This window comes from Tamandua tetradactyla, chromosome 6 (genome assembly GCF_023851605.1).
Source record: "Tamandua tetradactyla isolate mTamTet1 chromosome 6, mTamTet1.pri, whole genome shotgun sequence".
NCBI lineage: Eukaryota > Metazoa > Chordata > Mammalia > Pilosa > Myrmecophagidae > Tamandua > Tamandua tetradactyla.
Window position 1 is genome coordinate 46,128,478 of NC_135332.1, and position 27,040 is coordinate 46,155,517.

At 36.9% G+C, this 27,040-nt stretch overlaps 2 protein-coding genes, 1 non-coding gene and 1 pseudogene across 12 annotated transcripts in view; 2 read left to right on the plus strand and 2 right to left on the minus strand.

Annotated features, from left to right (window-relative positions):
- Positions 1-27,040, minus strand: part of AP2B1 (adaptor related protein complex 2 subunit beta 1) — a 186,676-nt gene that overhangs the window by 156,323 nt on the left and 3,313 nt on the right. Inside the window, exons 2-4 of one of the 6 annotated variants that reach the window (XM_077165133.1) lie at positions 17,881-18,178; positions 11,658-11,717; positions 4,324-4,429 (exon numbers count right to left, since the gene is read on the minus strand). In XM_077165133.1, the coding sequence (XP_077021248.1) occupies positions 4,324-4,429; positions 11,658-11,694 (143 nt within the window). In that variant the 5' untranslated portion in view covers positions 11,695-11,717; positions 17,881-18,178. Of the gene's footprint in view, positions 1-4,323; positions 4,430-11,657; positions 11,718-15,814; positions 15,854-17,421; positions 17,607-17,684; positions 17,807-17,880; positions 18,179-27,040 lie in introns of those variants that run through there. The other 5 variants (XM_077165138.1, XM_077165134.1, XM_077165135.1 and 2 more) reach the window with 5 other exon arrangements.
- LOC143687810 (ubiquitin-conjugating enzyme E2 D3 pseudogene) lies at positions 13,421-13,861 on the plus strand (annotated as a pseudogene).
- On the plus strand, positions 15,920-23,959 carry PEX12 (peroxisomal biogenesis factor 12). 5 transcript variants are annotated; one of them, XM_077165141.1, is made up of 5 exons: positions 15,937-15,981; positions 17,043-18,671; positions 20,728-20,895; positions 21,200-21,753; positions 22,659-23,959. In XM_077165141.1, exons 2-5 carry the CDS (start codon positions 18,666-18,668, stop codon positions 23,059-23,061), a joined length of 1,131 nt encoding a protein of 376 aa, XP_077021256.1. In that variant the 5' UTR covers positions 15,937-15,981; positions 17,043-18,665; the 3' UTR covers positions 23,062-23,959. The 5 variants fall into 5 exon arrangements, with proteins under 5 accessions (XP_077021258.1, XP_077021257.1, XP_077021256.1 ...); XM_077165140.1 differs by lacking the exon at positions 15,937-15,981 and adding an exon at positions 15,997-16,305; XM_077165142.1 differs by lacking the exon at positions 17,043-18,671 and having other exon boundaries at positions 15,931-15,981; positions 20,670-20,895.
- On the minus strand, positions 24,523-24,619 carry LOC143689279 (Z30 small nucleolar RNA). The gene has a single exon (XR_013178723.1). It is a non-coding gene; the product is annotated as a Z30 small nucleolar RNA (small nucleolar RNA).

Consider the following 27,040-nt stretch of genomic DNA (forward strand, 5'->3'; position numbering starts at 1 on the left):
ACCATGACAGACTCTGGGATCTGTCCTGTAACCGCTTCCTGAAGAGTACTTTGAAAACTATTGCTTCTTTATTTCTTTGCTTGGTATATATGTTATACTATACAATAAAAATGTTAAAAAAAAAAAAAAAGAACACCCGAGTTTTAATTTTTTTTGTTGGATACAGATATAAGCCTAGCAAGGACACAACAGCTCCAGAAAAGAAACATGTTGATTTTACCAGTCCATTTTTACTGATCCTCTCAACCTATATTTGTTCCTTGGCAAAACGGCCATTCGGTGACTAGACAGCTCACGGGTGGGCAACTACAGCCTGTGGGTCATCAAATCTGGCCCTCTGCCTATCTCCATATAAGTTGAGAGATAAAAATGGTGTTTACAGATGAATATTTACAACTGATTTGATGATAGAGAACAGCAACTTTGATCCCAAATTAAACATGCTATCACTCCAAAAAAGAATCCCATACCTCCTTTAGTAGAAAAAACTTATACTTATTATCATTTGAATTTTGTCAACAAAAATATTGTAGAAATTCATTTTCTTTCTTATTAGAGAAGAACCTACAAGACATTCTCAATTTTGCCTCTTGGTCCAGTAAATCTAAAATATTTACTGTCTAGCCTGTCACAGAAACAGTTTGCTAATTCCTGAGTCAACTGTTCACAAAATAGCAACTTAAGAACTAAATATGGGATGCACAAAAATGTTTATTTGGTACAAAATTTATATTCTGACTAGTGAATTTCCTAATATAACTTATGTAGATAGCTTGATTGAACACCATAAGTACATGGAACCTTGGGTAGGACATGAAATTTTGTTGGTTTGTCTAGAGTGATGCCCTGATGAATCCCAGAGTGATTCCATCAGTGACTGGAAAAGTAGTTGCAAAGTCCCCTTCAGGGAATGCTGAGAAAGGGGGAAAACTCAACTTCCCCAAATTGAATTCTTGATATTCTCACAAGCAGTGTGCACAACCAAAGCTAACGGCTGAGCCTCCAGTCTTGGGGTTTGTTCATTTGAAACTTAACCCCACAAAGGATAGGTCAAGCCTACTTAAAATTTAGGCCTAAGAGTCACTCCCAAGAGAGCCTCTTTTGTTGCTCAGATGTGGCCTTTCTCTCCAGTCAACACAACAAGCAAACTCACCACCCTCCCCCTGCCCACGTGGGACATGACTCCCAGAGGTGTGGACCTTCCTGGCAACGTGGGACAGAAATGCTAGAATGAGCTGAGACTCAGCGTCAAGGGATTGAGAAAAACCCTAGAATGAGCTAAAACTCAGCATCAAGGGATTGAGAAAACCTTCTTGACCAAAAGGGGGAAGAGTGAAAGGAGACAAAGTGTCAATGGCTGAAAGATTCCAAACAGAGTCCAGGGGTTATCCTGGAGGTTATTCTTACGCATTAAGTAGATATTACCTTGTTATTCAAGATGTAATGGAAAGGCTGGAGGGAACTGCCTGAAAATGTAGAGCTGTGTTCCAGTAGCCATGTTTCCTGAGGATGACTGAATAATGATAAAGCATTCACAACGTGACTGTGTGATTGTGAAAACCATGTGTCTGATACTCCTTTTATCTACCTTGTCAACAGACAAGTAGAACATGTGGAATAAAAATAAATAATAATAGGGGGAACAAATGTTAAAATATATTTAGTTTGAAATGCTACTGATCAATGAAAGGGGAGGGGTAAAGGGTATAGCATGTATAATTTTTGTTTTCTGTTTTCGTTTTATTTTTTTCTGAATATATGCAAATGTTCCAAGAAATGATGATGATGATGAATATGCAAAAAAAAAAAAAAAAAAAAGAATAAACTCCAGGATAACCCGTTGACTCTAAAAAATAAATAAATAAATAAATAAATAAATAAACAAATTTAGTTTGAAATGCTACTGATCAATGAAAGGGAGGGGTATAGGGTATGGTATGTATAATCTTTTTTTTTTCTGTTTTCGTTTTATTTCTTTTTCTGCTGTCTTTTTATTTCTTTTTCTGAATTGATGCAAATGTTCTAAGAAATGATCGTGATGATGAATATGCAACTATGTGACGATATTGTGAATTACTGATTATATATGTAGAACGGAATGATCATGTTAATGTTTTTGTTCATTTGTTGTTTTTTTTTAAATTAATAAAAAGAAAAAATATATGGGATGTATGTGTGGTTCAGTGGTAGAATGTTCACCACCCATGCAGGAGACCTGGGTTCAGTTCCCAGCCTATGCACCCCAAGGGGAAAAAAGAAAAGAATCAAATATGCTTATGTGCTAAAAAACAAAACAACAATAAAAATCTATCTCAGAATAGCAGCACATGGGACAAACGAAGACACTGAGTCATTTCTTATTGCCACCATTACCTTCTGGGACATTTTGGTAGGAGAGCAGTTTTCAATTTTTTAGTCTCAGAAACCCTTTACATTCTTAAAAATTACTCAGATCCACAAAGGGTTTAAGTTTACGTAGGTTATACCTACTGATATTTTACCATATCAGGAAAGAAAACCTTTAAAAATATTAATCCATTTTAAATCAAAATAAACCTATTTCATATTAGCATAACTTTTAAATGAAAATTTACTGTATTTCTTAAAAATTACTGAAGAAAGTAGCATTTACATTTTTGCAAATCTTGTTACTGTCTGGTTTAAATGAAGATAGCAGGATTCTCATATTTGCTAATTCACTCCATCTATTGCAGAATGTTGTTTGGATTCAGGTATAGTTAGAAAATCCAGCTACAAACAGGTATATAAACTAAAAAAAGGAGGAGTATTGTAATAGTTCTTTCACATCACTGTGGATATTGTGCTTTGAAACTACACTGAACCTTGACAAAAGGAAGCTATCCTTTTCTTTTTAGTCTACAAATGTTAGTTTCTTAAAAGTTTAATTGCCATGTAGAGCCTAAAACCATATTAAATAAACTTTTTGTACTTTTTTTTACATTAAAATTCATTAGTTTATCATGTTTCGAATGGAAATTTTAGCCCCATGTGTTTTTGTGACACAGGCACAGTCATTTCGAAAATACTGGTTCGTTGAGTAACACAAATTTTCCTGATGTTGACACATTTTGTAATATAATACCAAATAATCATATTCACTAATTTTACCACAAATATCATCAGAAAAATCTTTAACTACTGGTAGGCTGTCCTGTTCACAACGGTAGATACAAGTGTTCCAAAACTCAAATTTTGGCTTTAAAACGCAACCTACTGTCAATTTTCCCCTTGAAGTAACCAGTTTACTTTGTTCATTTTTTTAAAAAGAGGTTTTTTTGCTTGTTTTTTGGGGGAAGTGCATGGTCTGGGAATCAAACTCAGGTCTCCCATTTGAAAGGCAAGCATTCTACCACTGAACCACCCTTGCACTGCCCCTCATTTTTTATTAAATGTCTTCCAAACACCAAGGTCCGAAAAATTATAGTCTTCAATCATTTTTTACATGAAAATGGTGCTCACAATTCAAACAATTAACCAAGTGTTTCTTCTTAAGTCATACTTAGCTGTGCAGCACATTATAGGGAATTTCTATTTCATCACACAGACTATTAAAAAGACCTGTACTCAAGGTTCAAGATCTTAATAAAACATATTTTTAATGCTTCATAAAGCATTACAGTCCTAAGTGCCTTTTTTTCCTACAAGCATATGGTGGTGAAGAACATAATGGCTACCATTAATTATAGTTTGACCTCACTACCTCAATTCATGCTAAGTTGCCAGCAGTTCTAACCACTACTTATACTTTTGACATTAGTACTGATGTTAAGACAGTGAAAAAGGCAAAATATCACCTAATATTATTATAAAAATATCTCTGATCCCATAATCTCACTGAAAGGGTCTTGGAGAGTCTCAGGGGCCTGCAGACAATCCTTGCTTAGTTCCACATGGTCTTGCTAAATTACATAAATAAATGAAAAAGACCAAATTTATTTTAACATTAATTTTCATCTTGAATTCAGCATGTGAATGAAGATTTGCAAAGCTGAGGGCACTGGCTTGAGTCAATTACACAACATGTGTGCTTCTGCTTCTCTGTGTATTTTTATCACCATCTAAAACTATGGCAGCCAACAGATTTATAACTGTGCCAGCTCTCAGGAGGTTTTATGCAGAACTGTATACAACAAATCAAACCCATTTCACTCTGCCAAAAAAAAAACAAAAAAACCACTTAAGTCAGAGAGTTATTAAAAAAGCAACAACACTGCCGCACAATTCTTTCAATAGGTACTGAAAAAGCCATAAGATGAGGTGTGGGTCTCCAAAGTGAACAATGGCAGGAGTGATTATTCTTACCTAACATCTTTCCCCACAGTCATAGCAGCAATCACCTTCTTCACAGCCTCCTTCCTCTTTTCTTTCTTTTCATTATTGAGTTCAGCCTTTAATTCAAAGATTTCTCCTATAAGAAATGAGAACTGTGTGAGGTCCCAGGACCAAAGAACTAGTGCAGAATGCTGCATTACGTAATATCTAACAACAGGATAGCTGGCCAAATGAAAGGCAGTAGCTGAAATGAGATTATAAAAAAATTATAGTATAGGTAAAATTCAAAGTTCTAGAATATCAACTGACACACTGTTAGGACACCACCAATAAATTTTAAGTCTTCTTTTGTTACAGTCAGAGGAGAAAATGCAATTCAGACTTTAGGAACCTTAGGAGTGGGGAGAAAACAGTATTTCAAGGCTGACCTCCTTCAGGAGTGTAAGGCCCTAAGAAGAAAATTAAATTCAGGCAGGGAACAGGTTTACAAACCAGTGTTTTCAAACCAGAAGAGACTCCCAGTAGCATCTCGTTAACCCACTCCCAAACCTACAGACAAAGAACTGAGGCTCAAAGGTCACAGAGTGAGTTAGTGACAGAGCTGGGCTTAAAACTGTCTCACCTGACTCCTAAATCGAGAGGTTCTCAACCTTGGCCATATACTAATATTTCCTGAAAAGCATTTTAAAATAGTAATGTTCAGGCTCCATTCTGGACCAAATAAATCAGAATGTGGAAGAGAACTTTTAAGTTCATATTTTTAAAGCTCCCCAAGTGATTCTAATGCCAGGGTTGAGAATCATTGCTCTAATTAGTACTTTACGAAGTCAGTGGGATTTAAGGTCTCCCCCTCCCCGTTCAATCAACTTAACAGGAATAATAATCTTGAAGAGTCAATAATGGTACTATGTCAGTTTGAAAGGATGTATGTACCCTAGAAAAGCGATGTTTTAATCCTAATCCCATTTTGTAAAGGCAGCCATTTCTTCTAATCCTTATTCAGCACTGCATGCTTGAAACTTTAATTAGATTATTCCCCTGGAGATGTGACTCAATCAAGAGTGGTTGTTAAATTGGATTAGGTAGAGATGCGGCTCCACCCATTTCAGGTGGGTCTTGATTAGTTTACTGGAATCCTATAAAAGAGAACGAGAGAGGAAGGAAAAGATTCTGAGAGCAGAACAACACAGTCATGAGAAGCAGAGTCCACTAGCCAGCGACCTTGGGAGATGAAGAAGGAAAACACCTCCGGGGAGCTTCATGAAACAGTAAACCAAGAAAGCAAGCTAGCAGATGATGCTGTGTTCACCATGTGCCTCTCCAGATGAGAAAGAAACTGTGACTGTGTTCACCATGTGCCTTTCAATATGAGAAACACTGAACTTCATCGGTCTTCTTGAATCAAGGTATCTTTCCCTGGATGCCTTAGATTGGACATTTGTATAGACTTGGTATTTTCTTGGTGTTAGAACTATGACATTAGAATTATGAACTAGCAAGTTATTAAATTCCCCTTTTTAGAAGCCATTCCATTTCTGGTATATTGCATTCTAGCAGCTAGCAAACTAGAACAGGTACACACCAGAGTCATTTCTAAAGGCACAGTCTTAAACGAGTGCTCAGGTCCTGCTCTGTAAAATACCAGGGACTATCATCACTATGTTAAGACTGAACTCTAGGCTCATCTATCTTCAGAAGGCTGAGCTGAAGTGAAAAAGTAGGTAAACTCAGTTGGTTTTAAAATAAAGCAAAAACCATGCCACTTAGCCTATAAAAAACAGGCTGACTACTCCCACCTCAACCTTCCATCCATAGCCTTAAACTTTTCCACAGTATTGCCTCATTTTCCTCTACCTTCAAGACTGCTCTTGATGCTCATTTTAACAAGATCTCATTTACTGGTATAGAAATAATGGGACAACACATTATAGGATCTGCCTGAAGCCCCTAAATGGGAATGATAAAACTGCTATCCTATGTTATAAAACACAGGTGAGCAATAAAAAGGCTTGTTTCATTAATATCCATTACAAATAAGCAAACAAATGCTACAAAATCACTGTTTTATGTACTCAACAGCTGCAAAAATAGCAGACCCAGAAAAGCTTGACCCTTCAAGGAGTTACTCTCCTCCACACCACAACCGTATGCTGCCAAATTCAACTCTTCAGTTTCCAACATTTACTTCTAGAAACAATAAAGGACAAACAGCAGGGCTGTTTTTTTTTTGCAAAAGCAAAACAGAATGTTTCCAAATTCAATAGCATAAACTTAAGGAATATATTCCAATGATAGTTCTGGTGGGCACTACAAGAAGCAAAAGGATCAGTCTACTCACTGTAATACTAATCTAGAAGATTTGATCTGTCTCAAACTTTTTTAAATTCCTGAATTAAAAAAGGTTACCAACACTTACAAGAGAAGATCTGAAGAGTTAAGTGAGTTTTAATTACAACCCTTTATATCATTATAGACAATTTTTTAGTCATCAAAGAACAAAAAATGTTAAGAGAAAAAAATAGACTTCAGAAATTTTAAAAATCAGAAAGAGCTGAAAACGACTGACAAGGGGCCAAAGAAAGGCTTTAGTATATAAAAAAATAAAGATAGTGAGGAAGAATTTGGGTGCTGTCAAAGAGGGATAACTAAGTGAGGCAAGGTATCTCATATATACAATTTTATTAAATGCTTATTTTTTTCCCTTCTTTCCTCCTCCTCCTCTTGATCAAATCTACCAAGCACTGCTACCAGTTGTCAAAGGTTCTCAATCTTGGCTACATTAGAACAATCTGGGGAGCTTTTAAAAATCCCTACACCAAGTCATATCTTAGACCAATTAAATCAGGGTCTCTGGGGGTGGGGCCTGGAACTCAGTAGTGTTTTTAAGTTACCCAGGTGATTCCAAATGTGTAGCCAAGATTGAAAGCTAATAGCAGTAGATAAAATTAAGCTACGAGCTCATGGAGTTTTAATTTTTTTTATTTCGAAATTATTTCAATCCTAAAGAAAAGTTGTAAAATCTCCAACTGTTAACATTTTGCCACATTTTCTTTATCATATTCTCTATACGTGATTTTTTCCCCTGAGCCATTGAACTGTAAGCTGCAGATATCATGCCTCTTTAGACCAAATTTGCCAATGTATATTTTCTAAGAACAAGGAAATTCTCGTACATAACCATTATACAGTGACCAAAATCAGGAAATTAAACAATGATATATCGTTATCTCTAGTAATGTACTTTATAAAAAAAATTTACCCTCTGGGCCAGGTCCAATTCATATTTGCTGTCTTGTCTCTATTTGGTCTCCTTTAGTCTAAATGATAATATCTTTTAACAGGATAGTTATTTCACAGAATGCTCTCAATTTGGGATTCTCAGTGTATTAGATCAAGAAGCAGACAATGTCAATTTGCCCCATTACTGGTAATGTTAATGCTGGATATTCAGTTAAGGTAGAGTCTGTCAGGTTTCTCCACTGTAATTATTTTTCCCTTTGTAATTAATAAGCAATTAATGAAAAGATTATTTTAAGACTGTAAATATCCTGTTCCTCATTAAACTTTTACCCACTAGTTTTACCATCTGTGATAACCCTTGCCAGAATCAGTTAGGATGATTTATGCACATATATTTATATACATGTACATATATTATCATATGGATTCTTATTTATTGGGTTATACTCCAGTACTGCCATCACTTTTCATGATGCTCAAATTATCCCAAATATGGTCAGAAGTCCTTTCAAACTATGATGCTCTGACGTCCTTGAAACGTCCCATCATCTTATTTTCTGGAGCAAGATGTTCATTGTACTTGTTTGAAAGGATGTATGGACCCTAGAAAAGCCATATTTTAATCAAAATCCCTTTTTGTAAAGGCAGAATAATCCCTATTCAGTATTATATATTTAAAGCTATAGTCGGATCATCGCCCTGGAGATGTGATTTAATCAAGAGTGGTTATTAAAATGGATTAGGTGACGATATGTCTCCACCCATTTGGGTGGGTCTTGATGAGTTTCTGGAGTCCTATAAAAGAGGAAACATTTTGGAGAGTGAAGGAGATTCAGAGAGAGCAGAGCAAAATGGCATAGTTACAAGAAGCCGAGTCCACCAGCCAGTGACCTTTGAGGATGAAGAAGGAAAACGCCTCCCGGGGAGCTTCATGAAACAGGAAGCCAGGAGAGAAAGCTAGCAGATGATGCCGTGTTCATCATGTGCCCTTCCAGATGAGAGAGGAACTCTGTGTTCACCATGTGCCTTCTCACTTGAGAGAGAAACCCTGAACTTCATTGGCCTTCTTGAACGAAGGTATCTTCTCTGGATGAATGCCTTTGATTGGACATTTCTATAGACTTGTTTTAACTGGGACAGTTTCTCGGCCTTAGAACTGTAGACCAGCAACTTATTAAATTCCCCTTTTTAAAAGCCATTCTGTTTCTGGTATATTGCATTCTGACAGCTAGCTAACTAGAACATTCATGTTCATGTTATACTTTTCCTGACCCAGTCCTGGAACTGGTCATTTCTCCATGGAGCCCTGATTCCTTTTAGTGGAAAGTATTTAGAAACCAAGATCCAGGTATTAGGTGTCCTTTGTACCTACTCTGACTTGCAGTAATCATATGAAACTATCATTAATCAGAGGCCCAAACTGCACACCAGTCAACACTTAACATTTCTCACCTTTGAACAGTTGAAGGCTTGAACTGGGAAGATTTAATCAGAAATAGAAATACCACTAATGCTGAGAAAATGTGAATGGTACATAGTAGACACTCAATAAATATTTACTGAATAAATGAAGGTAAAAAGGACTCTATTCTTCAAGACCAAAATCAGCTAAACCTAAAGATACTTGGGAGGCTGCAGCCAGTAAATACTATGAAGGAAACAAGACAAGGCAAATTCTGGAGCAGAAAATTCATCATATTTCAGTCACTGGAGAAGAGAAGTACATCTGAAAAGTAGCCAAGTTGTTGAAAAACCAGAGGAAAGGAGACTGGTAACAGTCTCATGCCCAAAATATTTCAGTAAACATTAAGGGCTGATAAATAAAAAAGCACTTAATTCTAATCCTGAGGAGCAGAGCCGAGAGGCACAAAAGGCTGAGAAAAGCTAAACTTTCTTTAATGGAAGGGTCCTCCATACCTCTAGAAATAAGTTGTTTAAGGAATGATTTTATAAAAGATGAGGGGAGTAGAATTTCCCAAAAGTAGTTAGCTCCTAGGTCTACATTCATATGTAAAACCCAGCATTACACATCATAAAGATGCTGAGGCTAATAATTCAAAATTATTCTAGAAATCTGTAGTCTATGATTTAAAAATAATCGAATTATGCCTCTAGAGATTCCCCATTTTAAATATAATAAACCTAGACAAAGAACAAAGTAAATCTGGATGGAGTAGTTGATAATATAAGTTTCTATACATTGTTTTCCATGATCCCTTTTTTGCTAAAAATAATTTTAGAAATCATATGTATTAACAAATGCATTTATATGCACAGAAAAAGGCTAGGAAGATACATACCAAATCCCCTTAGGAACAGTAATAAGGAAAGGGAGAACTTTCATTTTTACTTTCTACCTGTTTGCACTGCTTTAATAGTATACCCTGTTATATATAACAATATAAAATTTTTACTTCCAATTAAAAAATTAAATGTGTTTCTTCCTGGTTTGCCCTCCTCAGAACTGTCAATGTTCAGTGGATCAATGTTGACTTCAAATACCAGAGACATCCTGTTTCTTTCTTTCTTTCTTTTTTTTTTGGCATGGGCAGACACCGCCACTTCTTTTGCTAAAACAATTTTCAAGTCAAAACGATGTGAATCACAGTCTTCTCTTTAAAACCTATACTATGTTCAAGAAACTGAAAAAGAGATCAGACTTCAAATAGAGTTATGAATGAAGCTGATCTGGTTAGGACTAAGGTAAATTAGAATACAGGACAAAAGAATAATATTGTCTGTATTTTAAAACTTCAACTTCAGTGTGAGACCAAACGAAGAAATGCTTATTTTCTCCAAAACTTAAGTTTTTTGTTACACACTATTCTGTCTGGTCAGTTTATTTAAACAATATAACTACACTGAACCCAAAGTAGGAAATGAGAACTTGTTCTTCTGTGCAGTTTAATATAATACCCTTATATATATTTCAGAGCTTTCTGGGCAGAAAATAAAAAAAGTATTTACAAAGTCCCTTGAAGGGCTAGAGAAAAAATCTACAACTATTAAACTTCCCCATGTGGGGAATTACTGATTAGGGACTCCAAATTTAATAAGTCAAGCCCTTGATCTTGAGGCTTACCCTATGAAACTTGCTTTCTGTAATGGCGAAGCTAAGCCTAATTATAACTATGCCCAAGACTCAACCCCAGAGAACCCTTTTTGTTGCTCAGATGTGACCTCTCTAAGACAACTCTGAAAATAAACTCACTACCCTCCTCCCTACATAGGCCATGACTACCTGGGGTGTAAGTCTCCCTGGCAACATGGGACGTCACTCAATAACATCAACCAGTTTTATTCCTCTACCCCACAGTGGTGACAATCCTTTTCAGTATGAAGAAATTAGATTGATCATTGCCCAAATACCCCTGAAGATTGAGAGAATGATCAAATGCAAGGGAGGAGTTGTAACCGAGAAGTTAGGATTTAACAAATGATTATGACTACTGACTTATAGATATTTATTTTAGCTTCTAGGTGTATTAGAATAGCCAAAAAGAAAGAAATACCTGAAACAAAGCCTTGATCTTTGATAATGATTGTATAACTATATAGTTTTTATCTTGTGACTATGTGATTGCAAAAACCTTGTGACTAAGACCCCTTTAATCTAGAGTCAATATATGACAAGATAAAGACACGCATGAAAATAATAATAGGTAGGGAATATGGGGAAAAAATATCCCTACATCAACTATGGGAAACAGTTAATTTAAAGTATTAAAGCAATTAAAGTATAAAGTAATTAAAGTATTACTTTAATACTTTTCATCAATTGTAACAAGCATAATTTAAAAAATAGGAGAATTACAAAAAGCAGCGTTATCAATTGTAACAAATTTTCCACACCAATGCAGGTGTTGATGGTGGGTCAGTGTATGTTAATCTTTTTATTTTATGCATGATTGTGTAAACCCACAACTTCTTAAATAAAAAAATATTTTTAAACCTATACTCTAATAATTTATTCAAATACACATATCTGTAAAAGCAGTAGATCTCCAGTAAGGTTGGCCATGACTGACAAGTCTAATAGGTGAAGAAAATTCTCTTTGAGACAGTCTTAAACTAAAACTTTTGAAAAAAAAAACTCAAAGCTTTGATTAGGTTCTCACACTTACCTTTTTTATTGGTTGTAAAGTACTTGGAGTCAGTCATGATTTTGGATCTTTAATATGTACCTAGAGAAAGAAAAAGAATTCTTTTATCCAACTTATATATGTCCAGTTAGGCATCCAACTGATTTTAAGAAATCTTTATATACCATACTTGTTGATTAAAAAGATGCAAAGAAAATTATGAACATAAATCCTGTCTAAAGGAACCAATCTGGACAAAAAATACCAAGGTCCAAATGAAATAGGATGATAATCTGAATCTACTGTGGCTCCAAACCTTCAAGAGCTAAAGCTAGACTTCTCTGTAATTAGTCACTCAAAAATTTAAGATAAGAAAAAGATTGTTTTGAAAGAACTCCCATTATTTTCATTGAAGCAAATCTGGTTTGCTTCTCTGCCTCAAGATGGAGTCACTCCAAAGCACGTATTCTGAAGCCGCTTATTTTAGAGAGAAAACAATTCTACCAATCTATTCATCATTATGTGCAACTTTCAACAACAGAAATCTCTTTCAAAAAAAAGTCTACTTAGTAGGCTACTATTCTTTCACAAACATATACAGACAAGCATGCCTTAGGGCACGAGTTATTTTAAATTATGTTTTTCATATTTCCAACAATCTATACTTAGCCCAACAGTATTGCCAAAGAATAAATATCAACTTACAAGCAAAAGAATGAAATATTTATTCAGGCCATCGAGGACAAAAGCATATCAGAATACGTGTTAAAACTTAAAAGAACACGGATTCTGTTCTCAACCTTAACTCTCTATCCTGTTTCCCAGAAGACTAAATCCAGCTGTATGTGGGTCCACTAGGGGAAAAAAAATGGCAATGTACTAGACACATTTCTCTCAAAACAATGAGAAAATTTTATCATTTGAGAAATTCTAGAACTTTTTCCAATGCACTTGACTTTAAATATAATATTTCCTTTTACTGATATTTCCTTCTGCACTCAAAAATTAGTATCTTCTTTCTTACCAACGTCTTGAACAATTACTTATTACCAATTTAAGAAATCCTGGCATCTGCTCATAAGCTTCAGGTCAATACAACATCAGTGATAATACATTTGGTAAACTTGAGTGGCAACACATTTGGCAACAAATAGTAAATATGGCTCTGTCAGAAAAGGCCCTAAGTACCAAATAAATCAATGTAATTAAGGAAAAGGAAGAAAAGCTGGATAATGAAAAAAGCCTGGGTCAAATCTGTTCTTTAAAATGTGCTACTTGGACAATCAAATGGAAATTAGACTCATTTGCTACCCTACCAACGAGCTGCTTACTATTACTGTCCTGATCTCTATTGAACAGCTTGTAAAAGTTCTTTAGTTTATGCCAGAATTTCACTAAATTACCTTCTATAAAGAAATGGACTATAACTCACAAACATCATTTTAGAGTTGAAAAATTCGTTTTAATGACATTTGTTGTAATTAAAAGTTAACCTATCGAAAAAAAAAAAAAAAGGGCGGCGATGGTGGCTCAGTGGCAGAATTCTCACCTGCCATGCCAGGTTTTATTTCCAGTGCCTGTCCATGCAAAAAAAAAAAAAAAAGTTAATGGCACCAGCTGCCTGGCAAGGAGGAGGCCGAGGCCTCAGACTGAGCAAGGCCACAGCAAATCTGAACCTGCGTCTGGCAGAACCAATGTGAACCAAGATACAACACTCTTTCCCCGCTGTCCTGATAATCAAGAGTTTTGGCCAGACCTTTGAGTGCACACCAAGACAGCGCTGAGCGAGACGAAAAGCACAGACCATGGCACTGAAACAAATTAATAAGGAACTTAGTGATTTGGCCCATGATCCCCCAGCACAATGTTCTGTAGGTCCAGTTGGGGATGATATGTTTCACTAGCAAGCCACAATTATGGGACCTAATGACAGCCCATATCAAGGCAGTGTATTCTTTTTGACAATTCATATTCCTACAGCCTACTCCTTCAAACCACCTAAAGGTTGCTTATACAACAAGAATTTATCATCCAAATATTAACACTAATGGCAGCATTTGTCTTGATATACTAAGATCACAGTGGTCTCCTACTTTAAACACTTCTAAAGTTCTCTTATCCATTTGTTCACTGCTATATGATCTGAACCCAGATGACCCAATAAAGCCAGAGATTGCACGGATCTATAAAACAGAGATAAGTACAACAGAGTATCTTGGGAATGGACTCAGAAATAAGCCATGTGATGCTAACTTAAAGTAAGAATAACCTGCATTATAGCTGGAATAAACTTTAAATTACTATTTCTTTTTTATTTTCTTATCCGGCAGCTTCCCTATCAGATTTCAACTTTTTAAATTTTTTTTTTGTTTACCTCCCTCCATTTATTCACATGCTCATCTGAGAAGACTTAAGTTCTCCCAGCTTTGGCCAATAACTGTTTTTAGAAACTTAAAGTAGTTATAAGAGAACAGTTGCCCAAGATTCAGAATTTTTTTAAAACATGGAACATGTGTATTGTGTGGTCAATGTCTTCACCCTAACTTAGTTATGAGACTAAAACCATTCCTCATGCTAAAGAAGTTATCTGAGGGGGAGAGAGATGGATGTTCAGTTGTCACATCAAAGGTAGCAACATTACTCTATAGCAGCATTCATTCTTAAGCCTTTCATTGTTAGAAATTTGAGGTTTACAATATATACTTTATGCTAACAACTGATGTGGCTAGAGAACTGGTATTGAATTTATAGCATTAGCAGAACAGAAAATGTGATGTATTTTATCCAAATCAATAAAGGAATGACCTGTTCTTGTTCTACAGAGAATGGAAATCGGAAGTCAAACACCCTTTATATTCCAAAACAGGGTTTCAAACATTTTGTAATTTTCATTTAAATCGCTAAGAAGTTTGAAGTTTTTAATTCATCTTCTAAATACACTGTTTAATATAGCACTGAATAAATGATGCAAGTTGTCAATGGATGAGTGATCAATAAATAGCTGAAACAAAAAATAACCTGTAACAGAGGCTTGCCTTATGCATTATTTTCATAATGCCTTTTTAGCAAAACTTCAAAGAATTTTATAATTGTTTAATTCATTCATAATGTGAGCTAAATGTGAAGGAGGTAAATGTATAAAGGAGTCCTTCACATAAAAGACATAGAATAAATCCAAAGTATTCTATGGACTTGTATATGCCAAGAGAAAAAACAGTGTACAGTAATGATTACTAGAGCCTCACAGGAGGGCCATTTCTAAAGCCGGTTATGGTCTGTCTAGGATGTTACTATGCCATTCTAAGTCCTATGGGATCATCAAAGTAATTTCAGAAGTAAGATTTAAAAGCAAAATCTTCTTGGAAATTTTCATGTAGTTTTTTAAAAAGGCACAAAAATTGTTGTCTTGTAAAGATCTCATATACACCTTAAATTTTTAACAGGAATTTTCAGCACAATCAGGTAAACGTTTACTTAATCTAATCTAAATTCTACCTATATAGTGGCCCAAATATTTCATAACCTCCCCTAACAAATTTCAATATCAAGGAAAACATTTCTTTCCTGTCCAGTGTAATCATTAAGTATTCTAACTGGAGAACAATGTATCCACCTATAAAATACCAGAGGAAAGGGGAGAGTCGAGCACAGACCCCTAGAAGTCCATTTATATATACTTCAAGAATCCCTGCACTAGAGAAATGGGAGAAATACAACTCTCTTAGCTAACACTGTTGTAACAAAAGGAATGACATTTCCCTTAGCCACCTGGATAGAGAAAAACTCCAAGAAAAATGAAAGCAGTGCAAACAAAAACAAATTGTTGTACAACATTGTGAATATACTAAATGTCACAGAAACATTCACCTTAAAACGGCTAATTTTGTGTTATGTGAATTTCAACTCCATAAAATATACATATTAAAAAAAAAGGGGGGAAGGGGGAACTAAGATACAATTAGTCACACAACAGAGATGGACAGAACCAGACTCTTCAAAATACAGGAGAGTGAAAACTGATATCTGCATTAGAAGCCAGAGAAAAAGTAGCCAAGATGGAATTTGAGGAAAAAAATTGAGTATTTGTTGAAGAGGCTCAGAAAGTCATGCTCCTTTTTTTCCTAGAGAAAAAAGAAAACGTTCCTTAAGGAGAGTCCTAGGAATCAGTAAAGCCACCATGGAGCTCAAACTCACACTACCTTTCTACCAACTCAAATTGAACAAGTCCCTGGTTGTTCTGAAGACTCCTGGTACAGCCAAGGAGCATTGTTAAATCACAAAACTGTCACAAAGCACACAATCATTCTTCCTTGTTCTAGCTCTGAATGTGATGTCACCGCATTTCAGAAAAGGCCTCCCTGCACAGGTCTGTATATCTATCTACATTTAACATAACCTAGTTTCTACCAAATATAGGTCATAAAATCCCTCCTCCTCCTTCTATTCTAACCTCCAGTTCCCCAAATGAGAGGGGCAGCAAAACAGGATTAATAGCTTGGTTAGAATAAGGCCAGATGGAAGTTAATAGGATGTTAATTTCAAATGGCTCTCTGGAAAACGGCAGCTAAATTCCAAACACATTAAGTTGGGCTTTAAACAGTCCAATGCTCAGAAATGAAAAACTGGCCAAACAATTAACCAGTTATAGAGCAGAATGGTCATTCCAGCAACCTTTTATATCAAGCGAGAGGTGAGAGGCACTAAATATGTTTTACATCAAATATTTAATAACAATACAAAGACAATAGCATCTTTGAGTATCATTTAGCTTATAATTTGTTATAATCTGTGATTTCCATTTAAAAGCATCAGAATACAAGGCAATTTGTTAACATTATACAATAAGAAAGAAGCTCAAAAGTTTTACATCCTATATTGAAATACCAATAAACTCTGTAAAAAGGAAGGAAGGAAAGAAGGGAGGGAGGACTTGTCCTATCTAATTCATTTTTGTTCAGCTTAGTTCAACCTGTGCCTAAAACGTAATATTCCAAAATGAATCCGTTTAAGAAAAAAAAATGTTAAAAAAGGATTTATTCATATAATGTTAGCTTTGTCTAATTTTAACAATTTTCAGTGAGGCTCTTTGAAGAACACACTATCCTTTATACTTCTTTGGAATTTCAACTAAGACACCTGCAAGCAGATTCTCACCTTACTACTGCACTTAGTCATCACCGGAACGTGTTACGTTTTCTTGTACAGCTGCATCTACTTCACCTGCTGCTTTCTATTATTACTTTATAAGCGTACCCTGAGGCTAAGCAATATAAATATAGGAGGAAGATAATTAATAATTTAACTTGTTCCTCATTAAGATTCCCTTCTTAGTCGTTTTTTTTTTGAGCTTTACCTTTTTACTTTTAAGCCATTAATGATTAGTATAATAGCGTTTGACATTTAAAAAATAACTTCCATTTTTAATAGTTCAAAATTTAATGAAGCATCCACATGCAACCAAGTAAATTAAAAAAAAGCCTGCCTCCAAAATAGAAGACCTCTGGAAACAAAAAGTATGTATAAGTTCTTTGGTTTCAAATAACACGAAGGAACAAGTCCTAGTTTCTTTACATTTGGCTTAGTCTACAATCTTTCCTAAACCAGACTATTTCTGAGAAAACCAGGAAGAGATCATTCAGGGCTCAAATTTGGCCCCAATTGCTTCCCCGTCTCTTAAATCGGGCCAAGATTCTGGACGTATTTCTTTTCTGTCCCCAAGTTTCAGGAATTACTCTACTTTCCCCAGGTAGTCATAACTCTAGGTACATGTTCCTCCATTACGAGATGGGGGAGAAAAGTCTCTTACCCTTAAATTACCAGAGAATGGGAAAGGCGACAGTAGTCTGGGCCTTCTACTCACACCTTTGAGGGAATGCCTCTTCCCTTTCTCTCGCTGGACGCGTCCCAACCTCTCAGTGGACCGAACGAAGCCCAGTGGAAAAGGAAGGTTGTCCCCTCCGCCTCCAGCCACTACCGGCCACACCCCAGGCCTGCGACTCTACTTAATAACCCGACCAACCACGAGGCCTCCTTCAAGACGTAACCTCTCCCCGTTCCTAGCCCACCTACCACGCCCACGTAATCCACACCCACACCACAGCGCCATGGAGGAGTTCCTTTCTTGCCTACAACGGTCACACCCGACGGATTCCCTCCGCGCTCAACGGTCACACTCTTAGGATCCCCTCTCCTCTGACCTAGCCTAGGAAGGGTCCCCTCCCCAACAATGAGGGGCATACTACAAAGCCAGACGACTTCAACTCACCGGAGGCGAGGCCGGAGGTGGTGGTAGCAGCCAGAGAGCACGGCCCAGGTGGTGGTGTAATGGTCTGCTGCCCGTCACGATTCCTTCTTCAGGTCTAAGCCACTGCGCAAAACCCACTTTGCCAGGGACAAAGATGGTGCACAGGAAACGTTGACGTAGAGGACGACGCCCGAGACGTCATCGGGGTGCGTCGTGTTAGCCGGAAGGTGGTGATTTCTGTTCCTTGAGACCGAATGATTTCGCTTGGTCCAGAAAAGGTCTTTGAGAATTGGGCATCAGAGGTTGTTCAGTGGCTGTCCTAAGGAACACAATAAACAAGGAGACATTCCCTGAATTTACTTTCTAGCACTGAAATTCTCTGAAAAACTTACACGTTGAGAGGGTGAAACATCCTGTTCCCCACCCCCAAAAAGCCTTATCTAACTTCTTTCCCTAGCGGGTACCTGAGCAATAACAATCCAGCGCAGGACTATACATGAGCAATCGAACAAGACGAAGGTGGTGCAAAGAAAAGAGGGTTGAGATGGCATGAGAAAAGTTCCTTCGCCAGCCTTTCAGCGTGACTGGGAAAATTACTTAAGGAATCCTCAACCTTAATCTTATCTGTGAAGTGATAATGACCTTTCCCAGCCCCTGCCACCCTTCTCGATGATAAAGCCTAAGTGGAATAAGTAGGTAAAGTGCCTGGCACGTATTAGATGTGCTTACCAAAGATGTAAATTCCCTTTCACTGTCTCAGTACCCAAGATCCATATTCCAATATTTGGAACCAGAGAACAAGGCTGATGAGGGTAAATGGAACAACCTGTCAATTAAACTAGCTGGCCCTAAAATTTATGGAGATGAGGTGGGGGATGGGGATGGGGGTGGGGGATAGGGCTGAGAGTGGGGGCGTAGGGGTGGGGGTGTAGATCCTATCGACACATGCACATCTTTATCCATTAACTGTGTTTAAGAGTCCAAAAGTGGTGTATAAATATTTTTTAAATTCATTTCTAAGGAAGAAATCAGAAGTACATAAAAATTTCGTTAAAAATAATGCATTTTCATAAAACTAAATATTTACACTATTATTAAAAGAGGGAAAACTGGAAACCTAAATTGTAAAAGGAGAGAATGGAAATATTTATGGCAAAATCAAGTAGCTCCATAATGTTGAAAAATATTTTATGACGAGAAATTTCACAATGTTAAGTGAAAAAAGATACAATAAACAATATGTATAGTGCGACTGTATAGAGAAGAAAAAAAAGACGGGAAGAATATATAGCAGAATGTATATATAAAAATAGAACGGTGATTGGTGGGTGGTGAGCGTTTCAATCTTCTTTCTAATATTTTTCTTATTTTTCAAATGTTCAATGTTGAACATGTATTTCTACAATTGGAAAACACTTTTTAAACCATATTTTTGAAGAATATGTAATGACAACGAAAAATGCTTTGAGATGGTATTAAAGAGACAAAATTACAAATCCAGAAAAGTATTTGTATTTGTAATTTGTTATAGTGGGTAGTGACTTATGAACAGTTCTATTAGCTTCTTTATATTTTTCAGTATTTTCCAAATTTTTCTCCAAAAAATATTTAAGAAAAAAATGAATAAATGCAATTTACAAAATGCATCTTCAATCCAAGTGTTTCCGTCCTCATCTTCCTCCACCTTTTGGATGGATGTATTCACCAAGCACCCCTTTTTGAAATACTTTTCTTCCTTAACTTTTGTGACCATACCTCCCAGATTTTTCTACCCATCTTCTTTCTGGGTCTTTTTACTCCACTATAAATTCAACAAACATTTATTGAAGGCTACTATGTGCCAGGAATCGTACTTGGGATCCACATGGCCTCTATCAAGGGCTCAATTTAATGGGAGACCAGTTACGAGGCTATTGAAATACCTATCCGTAAGATATTGGTGGTTTAAATTACTAACAACCTAGTTTATATTTATTGAGCACTTATTATGTCAGTTACTCTGCTTAAATATTTTACATTTATTATTTCTTAAAATCCTGAGAACCTGATAACCAGCAAGCCCAAGCTCCAGCCTCGGGAGTCACACATCCGCGCATGTGTTTGTGTGTGCGGGGTGAGAGATTGGGGGAACGAGCACGCCAGACAAATCGCCAAAAAAGTCCTCTGCATAAGAGAGAATCAGAGCTGCGGCTTTCCATCGGGAATGCGATGTAGGCGAAACTAGTTAAAAATAAAACAAAGGAAAGAAATAATTGTCCCTAAAATTAGCTCGCAAAATCTCTTTAATTGAAGTTGAGAGAAAACGGAACTTCCGGCAGGATCATAGAGACTTCTAGTTCCGGCTTCAGGACTAGAGCGTCTTTCCTCTGCCCCGTTTGTCAGAATTTCAGTGGCTTCTATTTCCGGGGGCGGCTTGTGTCTGAAAGCGGAGATCTCCCCTCAAACGTGGCGTCGTGGGTCCTTCGCGCCTCCCCAGGGGTCAGCGGGCAAGGACCGGCGCGAGCGAGAACATCTTATATCCAACACTACCCAGTCCTCGCGTACCTGGCCGCACTGACACCTCTGATCCATCAGACAGCCGGCTTTTGAGCCCTCAAGATTGAGGGTCTCTGATTTGCAGTCCCCAGAAAGGCAACTCGAGAGGACAGTGTCCATTTGCCCATTCCTTTTGTCCCCCGCTCCCCAGGTCACGCCCTGCCTTTGAGGTGCATCATCTCACAAGTAACCCTTCCTACAGACTATTTATACCACGTCCCAGTTAACTTTCCTCAACTTCTTTAATTTCTGACTCCTCACCTCCTCACTTCCAGAGGTCTTTATTTCCCAGTTCCAATCCGCCCTTAACCGGAAGAGTTCATGTCTTACTAGGGTGTTTGTAGGAAAAGTGAAACCCAGTACACACACGAAAGGATGGCCGAGCATGGGGCTCACATTACAACTGCTTCTGTGGTGGATGACCAGCCATCCATCTTTGAGGTAGTAGCACAGGACAGTTTAATGACAGCGGTGAGACCTGCCCTTCAGCATGTGGTCAAGGTAAGGTATTTATTTTCTTAAAGGTTTTAGGGGCAACTGGGTAAAAGGCAAACCAATAGTTTGTGTTTCTTTGGTAGCCTAGAGTTTGAAATAATCAATTAGCATATAATTCATATCCCATGATTTAAGGGTTGATGTGTTCAGTACAGAGCCCTTACTGAATACCCAATACTTCAGCAGATGTTAGAGTGTAAGTGACCTAAGCAAAAATGTGTGGGGGGGGTGGGGCAGGGTGTAAGAATTGTTAAATACAAGATATGGTAGTTGTATAATGGAGTAATTTCATTTATTTATTTTGTTTTAGATTCTTGCAGAATCAAATCCTGCCCGCTATGGCTTCCTTTGGAGGTGGTTTGATGAAATATTTACTCTGCTAGATCTTCTGCTCCAGCAGCATTATCTATCTAAAACCAGTGCCTCATTTTCTGAAAACTTTTATAGCTTAAAACGGATTGTAATGGGGGACAAGCACAATTTTCAGAGATTGGCCAGTGCTGGTCTCCCAAAGGAGCAGCTTTGGAAATCAATTATGTTCCTGGTTTTTCTTCCCTATCTGAAAGTAAAGCTGGAGAAGCTGGTTTCTAGCCTGAGAGAAGAGGATGAGTACTCTATCCATCCCCCTTCATCCCGCTGGAAACAATTCTACCGAGCCTTCTTGGCAGCCTACCCATTTGTTAACATGGCCTGGGAAGGCTGGTTTCTTGTACAACAACTTCAGTATATCCTAGGAAAAGCTCAGCATCACTCACCACTGCTGAGGCTGGCCGGAGTCCGGCTGGGTCGACTGACAGTCCAGGATATACAAGCTCTGGAGCACAGACCAGCTGAAGTCAGCATGATGCAGCAACCAGGCAAGAGGTAAGGCCCTAACACTTCAAAACATCTTCACAGATTCTAAAACCTTAATCTTAACCCAACTTTGTGACATTCACAAAGTATTACATAAAATCATAGAAAAATTCTTTCTTGGGCCTATAAAACAGGGATTGCAAATAGTCTTCGTCATCATATTACATTTTATGGCACACTTGTAATTTGCCAGGCCCTGAGCTAGGTGTTAGCTTTACATAATCTCACTTAGCCCTCATCACAATCCCAAAGAAATGCATTGACAAATTTAAATTGAGGAAACAAGCACTAACAATTAAGTACCAGCCAGATCAATACAATTCTAAAGATTGTGCTCTTAATCATGTTATACTACTTCTGAGTAGTGTCTGTATTCTCCCACTAGTTTAAATACATATTTCTCAATATTGCAATTTATTTTTTAAGTGAGTTTTCTTTTTTTTGGATACAGTATCTTCCACAAGAAAAAAAAGGTCTATGCAATCAAAGCCTCTACTAATTCCTTTTCTCAAAAAGCAAAACCAAACCCTAGCCTTTTGTTTTTAAAAACAAAGTTTAGTGGTTCATGTCCACCCAGGGACACACACATGCAAAAAAACGAAGTTTCAACGGCAGAACTCCCACCTGCCATGCAGGAGACCCAGATTTGATTTCTTGCCCATACGCCACCCTCACCCTACCTCTACCCCCTCAAAAAAAAAAAAAACAACAGTTTAGCTCCTATACACTCCTAAAATACTCTTAAGTCAAAAAAAGGGTACCATTCAGAATGGATCCAGTGCTAATCTAGCAACTACTGAATCCTCAAATCAGTGATTCTGATGAATAGTTTGTAATAACTTATTGTCATGTTAATTATTCTGGAATTATACCTAAATAAACAGTTTCTCTGCCTCCTTTTTCTATTCTCCCAGCAGTGTCAGTGAGAAGATAAAGGCAGCTCTGATGAAAGCTGTGGGGAGTGTTGCCTTATCCCTGTCCACAGGCCTTTCCGTAGGTGTCTTTTTCCTGCAATTCCTTGACTGGTGGTACTCATCTGAAAATCAAGAAAACATCAAAACACTGACTGCCCTGCCTACTCCACCACCTCCTGTACACCTGGACTATAACTCTGATTCTCCCCTGTTACCCAAAATGAAGACTGTGTGCCCTCTGTGTCGTAAAACACGAGTGAATGATACTGTTCTTGCCACCTCTGGCTATGTTTTTTGTTATCGCTGTGTGTTCAATTATGTGAGGAGTCACCAGACTTGTCCCATCACAGGTTATCCGACAGAAGTACAACACTTGATTAAATTGTATTCTCCTGAGAACTGAAAGAAATTAATGTCTTCTCTCACAACAAAACTACTGCATAGGGCTCACTATCACAATTGTTGGATACTTTTCGGCCTCAATCCATAATTATAAGAACTGTAAACAACTATATGGACTCCTTTAAAAGGATATAGCCATTTGATCCTAATCTTTTAACCTGCTTTGTAAACCCTTCCTTACAGATGACCATGTTGATTAGAGTAAAAGAATCAGGATTAGCAAGGGAAGTGAAGGCCAGCAGCATAGAAGTGGATAAAAGAGGATAATTTGTTTAAAGAACAAGTATAGAAGCTCTCGGGAAAAACCCAAGTTAGACTTCAAAGTGGGTGATGAGGGAAAAGCAGGTATTCTCTTTAGAGCATTTAACAGCAAGTGAAGTGAAGGTTTTATCAGTTTGCAAACAATGTGAATTGTGGACTTGGCTTTTATACTTCTTTAGAAAAACATCTCCTACCCATATACTGTGACCCATTTATTAAGTGATATCTCATATGGTTTACCAACCTTTAAAATTCTCTTACCAGCCACACTTATTGTTGTTGGGAAACCAGTTTAAGGAAAATAGGGTTTGAGTGTTTAGTCTGAAAATTTCAGTGTGAAAGCAAAGCTAACAAACAATGAATAGATTAAGTAAAATACTCATCTACCTATGATTGTGTAAAGAAAAGGATCTATTGATTAGTTCTTTTTGCTTGCCATTTCGTTAAGAGTTTGCTAAATGTGCGTGATTTATGCTGGCTCTCACTAAAGTTTCTATGAGACACTTAAGTGAATTTTAAGAGTAAATGTTTCTAGCAAAGAACTGTTCTATATTGTCACAATTATGTGGAAACTTAAAGATTACTTGAGGTGTTTTAAATAAAATCTTCATTCAGACCACCTTTGACTTCTGAGGTATTTTTATACTAAGAAGTGTTTTGGTATTTAATAACATTTTACTTTTTGTTGTTGTTGTTAATCGAATACATGGAACAAAAACCAAGAATTCAGCTTTGTGTGAAGTACTTGTATCAGAAACACTTCAGAAGCACACTAAAGCTGCCTCTCTAAGAAAATTCATGCTGCTGAACTGGTAGGTTGGTGAAAGCATATGGGGGAAAAATCATCATTACTAGAAAAGGAAGGCTGGAAATATTTTCTAAGTGCCCCTGCTAAAATGGGTGTTTTCCAATACTTAATAGCAATCCAAAGCACACAGTAAGTCAATGAAAACATTTAACCAGATTCAGGATTGAAAGGATGTACTCCTCCATGAAGATTTCAAAGCCAGACTTTTTTTCACCTTAACCTAAGAAGGAAAATGTGAAAGTATCAGTAATTCAAAAGAATACCAAATAAACACTTGTACATAATTATGTATATTATATATTTACACATAATACTCTTACACATATGAAACCAGTATCCAACAGTATCCAAATAGGCTAGAACACAGGAGCGTCGAAAAACCACAACCAGAATCAGCTCAGAGAGAAGATTAATGGATCATACCCTGGTCAAAGCCAACACAGAAGCAATGGCAGTACCAGGTCAGATTATACTTCACTCATCATTGCATCATTGCATCATTGCATCATTGCATTTCACATCCTTGTATTATCTAAGAGTAGCCCAATGCCCTATTTCACATCAAGCAGATTTAGAATTAGCTATTTTAAAAGGGGGTAGTGGGGAGGAGTTTATTTTTAAATAAGTTTCCAAACATGGGTTTTTCAAAATATATTTTATCTTCCCCTATGCTTTGCCTTTGGCAACTCTGCTATACAAGATGCAATATGTGCACAAGGTTAGTTTGTTTTTTTTACAGGTCAAAAACATTTTTTAATGAGTCCAAACAACCGTGCATGACAAAATCTCAAGAGATGTTTGTGAAGGGACATAGTCTAGTTCTAAAACAAAAACTTTTGAAAAGATTTTTCTACTAAATTCCTTTATAAAGTAAACTCGAGTTCATTTAATATACAATTCATTTTACAATTCTGCCAATAAAGATAAGAAATATAGTCATAAAATCTTCTTTATACCAGAATATTCTAAATAGTCCATGACCCAGAGAGGCTGTGATTTTAAGGTCCACAGCAAATAAATGGCAGAGCTAGGAAGAGAATGGAAGTTTGATTACTAGTTTTATGTTTTTCCACTGCTAGTTAAATATAAAGTTTAATTTCATTTTTCTCTTGCTCTTACCCTTGAGAGGACCCAGGTAAGACAAAAGAAGCAATGCAAAGCACAGGTAAATCACAACCTGGATAATCAACTTCTGAATGGGAAAACTGGCTGCACTTCATGTACAGGCATACCTGAGAGATATTGCAGATCCAGTTTTAGACACAGCAATAAAGCGAGTATTACAATAAAGTGAGTCACAATTTTTTTGTTTTCCCACTGCGTTTAAAGTTAAGCTTACACTACACTGTAATCTATTAAGTGTGCAACAGTATTATATGTAAAAAAAAAAACAATATACATACCTTAATTTAAAAATACTTTATTGATAAAAAATGCTAATCATCATCTGAGTTTTCGTGGAGTCATAATCTTTTTGCTGGTGGAGGGGCCTGTCTCAATGTTGATGGCTCCTGAATGATCAGGGTTATGGTTGCTGAAGGTTGATGTGGCTATGGCAATTTCTTAAAACAAGACAACAATAAAGTATGCCGTACCTTAGCTAGATCTTCTGGATTAACTTGCTGTAGCTTCTCCATCAGGACTTACAGCTTCACCTTGCACTTTCATGTTACACAGACAGCTTCTTTCCTTAAATCTCATGAACTAAACTCTGCTAGCTTCAACTTCTTCTTCTGACGCTTCCTCACCTCTCTCAGCCTTCACAGAATTGAAGAGAGTTAGGGCCTCGCTCGGGATAAGTCTTTGGCTTAAGGGAATGTTGTAGCTGCTTTGATCTTTTATCCAGACCACTAAAACTTTCTCCATATCAGCAATAAGGCTGTTTCACTTTCCTATCATTCACTTGTTCACTGGAGTAGCATTTTTAATTTTCTTCAAGAACTTTTCCTTTGCATTTACAATTTGGCTAACTGTTTGGCACAAGAGGCCTAGCTTTCAACCTATCTCAGCTTTCGACATGCCTTCCTCACTAAGCTTAATCACTTCTAGGTTTTGATTTAAAGTGAGTGATGTGCGACTCTTCCTTTTAATTGGACACTTAAAGGCCATGGTAAAATTGGCCTAATTTCAGTATTCTTAGGTCTCAGGGAATAGAGAGGCCTGAAGAGAGGGAGACACAGGACAACAGCCAGTCAGTGAAGCAGTCAGAACACATACAATTATCAATTAAGTTCAACATCTTATATGGGCATAGTTCGAGGCACCCCAAAACAATTATAATAGTAACAGCAAAGATCACACATCACCATAAAAGATAAAAATAATAATAAAAAAGTTTAAAATATTGTGAGAATTACCATAACATGACCAGAGACATGAAGAGAGCAAATGCTGTTGGAAAAATGGCACCAATAGATTGGCTGCCACAAACTTACATTTGTACAAAACACGGTATCTCAGAAGCGCAATAATGCAAAACACAATAAAACAAGGCATTTCTGCATTCTAAATGGCACCTCCTGGTGGTATATTATCACTGACATGGAAAAGTACCAGAATCACAAATTGCCCTTCTTCAGACCTTTTCAGCATGGTCTTGTCAGTGTCAAACAATAAGAAACACCATAGACTTCCTTCACTTACACTCCATAGCTAAAGAGAGAGCTATTCCACTCAATAACCAAGCTCCAGGAGGGGAAGAAAACTAACTTACAAAGTACCTATTATACAGGTGCTATGCTTGACTTTTATCTCGTGAAATAGATACGAGTTAGAAATGAGGAAACAGAGGCTCAGAGAGCTTAATTAAAATAATATTGCCTAAGATCATGAAATGGATGAGCAGAGCTAAGATCTGAATCAATGAATGTATGACTTTAAAGTTCATGTTCTTTTTACCAGAACATACTGC

Excerpts from the sequence above, each read along its gene's own strand:
- PEX12 (XM_077165139.1), top strand. The coding sequence starts at position 15,946 with ATGTCACCGCATTTCAGAAAAGGCCTCCCTGCACAG. Across the intron at positions 15,982-20,727 it reads GAAAAGGCCTCCCTGCACAG|GGTGTTTGTAGGAAAAGTGA; the intron begins GTCTGTATATCT and ends ATGTCTTACTAG. Across the intron at positions 21,754-22,658 it reads ATGCAGCAACCAGGCAAGAG|CAGTGTCAGTGAGAAGATAA; the intron begins GTAAGGCCCTAA and ends CTATTCTCCCAG.